At 34.7% G+C, this 7,619-nt stretch overlaps 1 protein-coding gene across 1 annotated transcript; it reads right to left on the reverse strand.

The window, feature by feature from the left end:
• Positions 1–586: 586 nt before the first annotated feature.
• ODAM (odontogenic, ameloblast associated) lies at positions 587–7,184 on the reverse strand. The gene is given in 10 exon segments (XM_068542177.1): positions 587–616; positions 853–1,014; positions 1,442–1,513; positions 2,334–2,381; positions 3,204–3,308; positions 5,108–5,155; positions 5,598–5,831; positions 6,413–6,460; positions 6,978–7,043; positions 7,134–7,184. Coding segments are annotated over 10 exon segments (864 nt in total).
• Between the last annotated feature and the right edge of the window lie 435 nt (positions 7,185–7,619).

Here is a 7,619-nt window from a genome sequence, read left to right on the forward strand (position 1 = left end):
TGTATTTTTTACTTCTTGGAGTCATCCCAACCTGCCCTTCTATCAAACACCCACTACCCTCATAGCCAAACAAGCCCATTAGGACAGGTAATTAATTAAAGTTATATTTAATATAAAAATCATTGAATTTTAAATTTCCATGTGATTGTACAAATTTTTTATCACTTTGAGACTTTATTTCATTCCAAACTAATACAGATGTATTGGCATTATTACAACTTTTAGCTTGCAAAGTGAAGTGGTGATTTGGGAGAACTGACTTTGTATATAGTATCTGTACAATGTCTTTTACATGGACCTAGTATATTTACTATTTGTGTTTTCAGAGTTTATGCCAAGTTTATGGCATAGGCAGACATGATCCTCAAAAATTTATTTTGATTTTTAAAAAATTGCTGAAGTCTCTTAATTATTATTAGCTTTGTAGGAATATATAAGCACTAACTTGTTTTTTTAAATTTTATTGTACACCTTTTCATTAGTTCTCCTTACAATTTTTTTCTTTTAATTTACAACATGTCATGGTACTTAAGGCATGCCTCTTGGCAAATACCTACCCCAAACTCTGAATGATTAACACAACATCTTATGGTTCCTTTAGGCTACTGGTCTTGGCCTAGTGAAAAAAGGATATGCATAAGAAGCTGTTATTAAATCAAAATTAAATTATATTCTGATTAACTGATTATCCGTAAGCAATTATTGGTCTTCCTATTCAAGGTTAAGACCATATATTCTACTATATCTTAACTGTCATTATTTCCATGACTAAGTCCTATAAATTAAGCACTAACTTTATACTTTCTATTAGACATCAATTTCTTACATAAAATGAATCTTTGATTACTCTACCTTCTTCTCCATGAGTTCTGGGGTAATAGTTGGGTCCATAGCAGAAGTAAAAAAATTTGTTGTGCTGAGTTTTTGTGAAGTTGAAGGAATGAAAATTCCTGCATTGGCGTGCTTAAAATTTATCATTTCTTTTTGTAAATATGGTGACACTCCTCCTGCTGGCTATAAGGGTGACAAAAAAAAAGTGGTTATAGGTTCAAGGGCAAGGTCAAAATTGGGAAGAATATAAAGTAATAGTATTGAGATGCAAAGCAAGGATTTTATTTGAGAAGTAAATACCTTTATTAATTTTCTAGATTATAATCTATCCTTTAGAAAGACTATGAATATATGCCAGCAAACATGGATGTGTCTTAATACCTGACTTTAAATGAGTGTACCCAAGGAGAGTATCTGGCATATAGTAACCCTCAATAAATATTTGATGAACTGAGTGAATTGAATCTTGCTTGGAAAAAGATTACAGGGGGAAGGAGTAATAACTGTGTGGAATAATAACATTTTCATTAAAATGAACAGTACTGCAGGGACCTGTAGGTTGTCAGTTGCTGATTTACAGTAGCTAGCAGAGTGTGGTAAGGAAACTTACCATCACAGCAATTTCAGGAGCTGTGCCTAGGAAGGGATCAAAGGCTGGTTGCTGCTGTCCTCTCAGCATAACCTGAAAAATTGCCAAGTTTAAAAAAGTCTAAATTATTAATCGATAAAATATGTTGTTTTGCACCCAAGGCAGTTAAACCCTTCCCAACTTCTTCAATTAGTTTCTTAAAGACGAACAAAATAATTTAGATTTGAGAAAGAGAAAAGCAGCTCCTGACGCTGAGAAAATGGACTGACAAAATAGCTCTGCTGCAGTGTTTTCAGGAGCTGTCCTGACATTCTATTCTGGACCTTCGTGTTCTCCTGTTGTACATTAACAATCCTACAGAACACCAACATCAGACAAGGTCGCCTCTGAACATGATGAAGTACAATCAAAACAACACCACTTTGTAATCTTGTCCAAAGCAAGGTCCCTGTGCAAGGCATGAAATACCAGGCATCCTTAGGTCCTGGCTAATCTGAATAATTCCTGTTTCTTTACCAGTCACAGCCTTTGCCTCTCTCCATTGTTCTTACCTTCTAGGTAAGAATTGGAAAGTTACCCAATCACAGAACTACCCCCACTACTTGAGAACACCCAATCCAAGGTGAACCATCACTCCTTTAACTCTCCCCAAACTCACCTGACACAAGGCCAGACCCTGTAAGAAGGCATTCCAATACCTTCCTGTTAAGACACCCCACAGTTCTCCATGGTGTGTTCTCCCCTGTTACAATGAGTGGATAAATCCAATTTTGTCCAACTAAGGGTGTGTTCCTGGTGGTTTTTGGCTAAAGTGCTCTGATAGATTTAATAGTTTGTGAAGCAAGTAGTTTCAAAAGTTAGTTCTTTTTTTTTTTTTTTTTTTTTTTTTAGTGAAAGGTATACATTTACTTACAGGTTCTGCTTGTTGTGGAATATATCCAAATTCAGTATAGAATGGCATCTGTCAGAATTTAGAAAAATGCATTAGGTTTGCTCTGATGATTTTTGTTATAATGTAGTGGTAAATGATTACTGAAATATATATATATGTATATCTATCTTATACTATAGTAAAGAATTTTTTGAAAGTTTATATGCTCTAGGTGGTAAAAATTATTGTTAAATTACCAAGCATCCTTTTACCACCATATGATTTCTAGGTTAAAACTCTCCCTTTCTCTTTAAATTAATGTGACTTCGTTGGAAGTACTACTACCAGTCATTTAAAGCATAATTTTCAGTTTTCTGTAATTGGTTAGGCAAGTTTTAAGTGATGATAAATTTAAAAAAAACCTGATTTCCATTCTAATTAAAATCTAGTTATATATGAGACACCTGAATTTATATTAGAATTCTACCAATTTATTGCAGGTCCACAAAACTCAAAATAATGTTACCTAATTTTACCTCAAGATCTGGTGATCATAAGTGCCTTTTATCATGGTAGCTATCTAAAAAAATAATAACCACATGTATATGAGAAAAGGGATGCTGGTAGATTTTTAAAAGTTAGAAAACTTCATTTTCCAATATGATTCAGATTTTGGCCTCTGATTCGACTGAAGTCCATTCACTGACTTTATTCTTTCAAAATTCAGCCTTGGAGTATATTTCCAAATTAGTGACATGTTAAAAGAAAGCACTGTATCCGTTCATGACCACCAGTTCAAGCTGTTGAGTTTTTGCACTAAGTATAATCAGATATTCTCTTCTCTGAAAATTTACCTTATCTTCTTTATTCTCAGGTGGAACTAGTCAAACTAAAATCAAACACTTGTGGTACCTGCTCCTCAAACAGCAGATGTCCGGTTTGCAGAGGTGACTGTGCGACTGTTTGTTGAGGCTGTTCCCAGGGTAGGAGCACGTAAACTGGGTACTACAGAGGCATCTATTTGTAAACAGAAAAGTACAGAAGAGCTTTCTTTAGTGCAAGACTTAAAAAAAAAAAAAACCCTCTAATATCAATATTATATTAAAGCTGATTTGTATTTAGCAATTTTATGAACGAAAGAACACATAAAGCAGTCCTTCCCAAACTAGAGAGTAAACTTGTATTGCAAGTGACACTGGACTTTGTTTCAAGGTTGCTTGGTCAGACACATTAGGAAGTAGTGACTTCAACTAATAACAGGCTTTTTAAAAAGGGCACCTTGGACTTTATGTATAAATTACTTTGCAAATATCTAAGAAGACAGCCTGTGCAGCATTTTCCATCCAGTTTTTTGAGACTGTATATTCTGCAGAACATGGTATTAGAAATTCTACCATCATGAATGAATTCTCAGGAACGCATTTCCTTTAATAATTGCCATTTTATTAAAACAGTCCATAAGTATTGTAGAATACTTAAAAAATCCAGAAATAGACAAGGAACAAATAAAATCACCTGCAATTTCACCACCCACATTATCATGTATTGGCTTGCACTTATGTCTGTATATGCATATGTGTTTATCGAAAATGAGGATCATTGTACATACATGGGGTTTTGTGTGCTATTTTCTTTCCTTGTATAATTAAATGAGACCTTATTGGATATAAGAGCTAAAAAAATGATAACTGTGGTTTGAGAAGAGGTATATTTTGTACAGTGGTTCTTCACCCTGGCTAAGAATCAAAAACACTAACTGAACATTTTAACAGATAATCAGTTTTGATCTACTCATGGGGTTTTGATTCATTAGGTGTGGGGCAGGGTCCGGGCATTTGTAATTTTCAAAATCATCACCAGAGATTCTAATGCAAAGCCAGGTTGGAGAGCCACTGGTTAGGTGGTTAAAGGAAGGGTGAAGAATTATATTCTAACTCAGCTATTTATTTTCATTAGGATTGGGAACTTAATCTCATAGACTTAGTTTCTTGATCCTTAAAATGAAGTAATTCCACTTGTCAGGTATCTAACTCTCTAAATGCTGTGGCATAGAATGAGATAATGTCTAGATGTAACTTTTGCTTAGGGGTGGACAAAATTACATAATTATGATTACACTAAAGCCAAGTGGTGTAATGTTTTACAAAATGGTCAATATTCTGCTTGTGAATAATACAATTTATCCATATCCCTGTTTCTTTGAGCCCAGGATATTATAAAATTAACTAGCCAAACATTAAGAGGGTTTTCTATATTACTTTAACGATTCTACTAGTTTGCATTCATTTTTTAAAGATTCTGTTATTTAATGGAAATCACCACCATTTGACTGTAATATTGGAGTTAAACTGAAAATATACAACAACCTGGAAATATTTTGAGCATAACTCAGAAAAACTCTCTCTATATCATATGGTATTTTATCAGATTAATGCATCTTTCTCTGAACCAAAATTTAGGGTTGGACAAAGTCAGCCCATGGTATCTCTCCAGAGTTGTTACCAAATGCCAGCATTCTAGGTGCAGAGAGGACACAACCTAAGGCTTAGTGAGCTCTTTAATTCCCAACACAGGAATGTCCTGGAAACTCAGGGGCCCTGAAGAGTCTCAGCTGGTCTTTCTTTTGGAGCTCTTAAGTGAGCCTAATATTAACAAACTGTTACCAGCCCAGCAGTGGTGGTATCTAGATTGTGATAGCACTGTACGTGTTTGTAGCCCTGCTATGGGAATCAGAGCTACAAATATAGAAGAAAGCATTCAATGGACAGGGTATACAGCCATCTCTGTATAGGAGTGATGGTATTCCTTTCATTTACCTGTCCTTGCTCATGAGGCATTTTGAAGGAGAACACAGAGGGCATAACCTGTCAAAAAGGAATTATAAAAAAGTTATACTTGACTTTTTAATTTAAAATTCCAGAGCTGTTTTCTTTAGACCTAAACATATAAATGTATAATTTGTATTAGCAGACTTCTATGACAACAAAAGGTCATCTATTGTGTGTACCATCATTAATGCAAACTGCCCTTTTTTTAAAGATGAAATTTGCTTAGTTATCCTTTCCAAGACATGTTTTAACACTTTTGATTTGTGACCGTGATCCTAGACTGCTGACTTAAATAGCACTTTTTATGTCAGAAATCAGAAAGATAAGGAATTACTTCCAGTGATGGTAGAAACATATTATGAGAAAGAATTCTTGCTCAATAACTCCTGTCTTATTTCAAAGCTGGTTCATATTCTTTTTCACATTCCATGTGCATTATCTCTTTTCTGAGTAACAAGATGGAAGAGGCCCGACTTACGTTATTAGGGCCCTGTTGGGTCTGCAGTGGTGTTTGAGGCTGTGAGGGGTCCAGCTGTCCTGCCTGGGTTTCTTGGGCAAAACTGACCCGTCCTGGGAATGCTATCTGATTTGGGACCAGTCCAGCAAACCGGTCGAGAGTTGATAAAGAGAATCGGGGGAGTCCTGGAATTTGAGCCTGCTGCTGCTGTTGTAGAATCCCAGGGAAAGGAGGAATCCATGGATTAAATGGACCCTGGGAAGACACAAAAGGAACGAAGCATTTCTTTTTCATTTCAAAAAGAATTTAAAATCAGTCCTGAGCAAGAAGGAGACAAAATGTAAACAATTTCTATATTTCCATTGCTCCATTATAAAAAAGGGCAGATCCTGGCACATTGTGAGCCATGCAAGCAGCAGGAACAATGCTAAATCCCCAGTGTCCATAATGTGACATATGGGGCAGAATGGGGTGGATAAAGGCTACAGTTTTTGCAGTTGCCAGACTGGTTTCAAATTTTTTTTTTTTTTTTTTTTTTTTTTTTTTTACCACTTAGCTGAGTATGACTTTGTGTAAAATGGTTAATTTAAATATCTCGTAGTTATGAGAGTTTGTGCCTGGCATATAACAAGTTCTCAATAAATAAATGTTCACCCGATTATAGTTTTTACTTTAGTCTTCAAACAAATGGTATTTAGAATACAAAGGACAAATTCATAACTTTAAAAATTAAGATTTTAGAAATGGAATCAGAAAACATTTTGTTCTCGTACCAAGTACCACAAGAAATGAGTGGTAGAAATGTATTCTTGAAATAATTATTGAGGTAGGGGTACCTGAAGCTGTAGTGGCTGAAGCTGAGCATTATTAAGATTCAGAAGTAACTAGAGAAGGAAAGATAATATGAAAACAAGATTACTACACATGCTAAAACTATTAAGAACGTTTACTACAAATATAGCACAAGTCAGAGCTAGCTGATCATAATTTCCTGTTAAAGGTGAGATGTTTTCTTACTAAGCTTATAATAAATGACAGTGATTAGAGTTTAGGACTTAACTACCTCTTCCCTGCTGTATATGAGATTGCACAACTTTAGCCCATTCCAGTGGTTTAGTTAGTCATTTTATGCTCTTAAACACCTATTTACACCATATCAGGTGTTATTAGAACAAAAAGGTATACAAGAATCTGTCTCTGCTTTTAAAGAATTTGCAATCAAACAAGGGAGGCAAAGTAATATTCTAGAAACAACTTGGTATACAAAACAAACATAAACATTGGAAATGCATTTGGATATAAAGAGCTAGTGGGTAGAATTGCAAGATAAATCAACAGAAAGCTTTTTATCTCTTCCCCACTGGGCTTCTATAAAACAAAGAAATAAAAAAACTGGGGGACATTGTTTTAAGTATTTAAACTAATCTCATTGCTGTTGCTTGCAGACATAACGCGCTGTGGAATAAGCTAAACAAAAACCCAAAAAACAGAAATGGTAAAAGAAGACTTGTTATGGGTTTCACACAATGATTTCAATTGTACCATGACATCACTTACTGGGGCTGACATTGTGGCTCCCAGTATCCCAAGAAGAATTATAGTTTTCATTTTCAGATGAAATATCTAGAAAATACGTTGTGAAACTTAGCTTTAAAAAAGATTTTCTACGTAAAAATCATGATGACAATAAATTAGCTGGTATTGTTCAATCAGAAGGGTAGTTGGCTGAATTTTACAATATTTACTTATATATTAGGATTTAAAATAAAAAAGGGACATTTATAAATATCTGTAACAGAACTCATTCTTTTTCTCAGAGCAGCATTTTATAAAAACCAAAATTGTTTGCTTTTCCTTTTAGCTTGCGCCAAATAACTCATTTGGTGGCATGTGATGTAGTTGAATGAATTTATGAACAAGATGGCCTCATTCCCTGTGCTGTTCTACATTGTAGGTAGTGGGTCCTTTGGACCATGGGAGGCCCATGACTGAGGTCAATGAACTAGGTCTTTATTATGCAAACAATTTTATTGTCTATTTAAT

The sequence above is a fragment of the Eschrichtius robustus genome, chromosome 4 (genome assembly GCF_028021215.1).
Source record: "Eschrichtius robustus isolate mEscRob2 chromosome 4, mEscRob2.pri, whole genome shotgun sequence".
Classification (NCBI taxonomy): Eukaryota; Metazoa; Chordata; class Mammalia; order Artiodactyla; family Eschrichtiidae; genus Eschrichtius; species Eschrichtius robustus.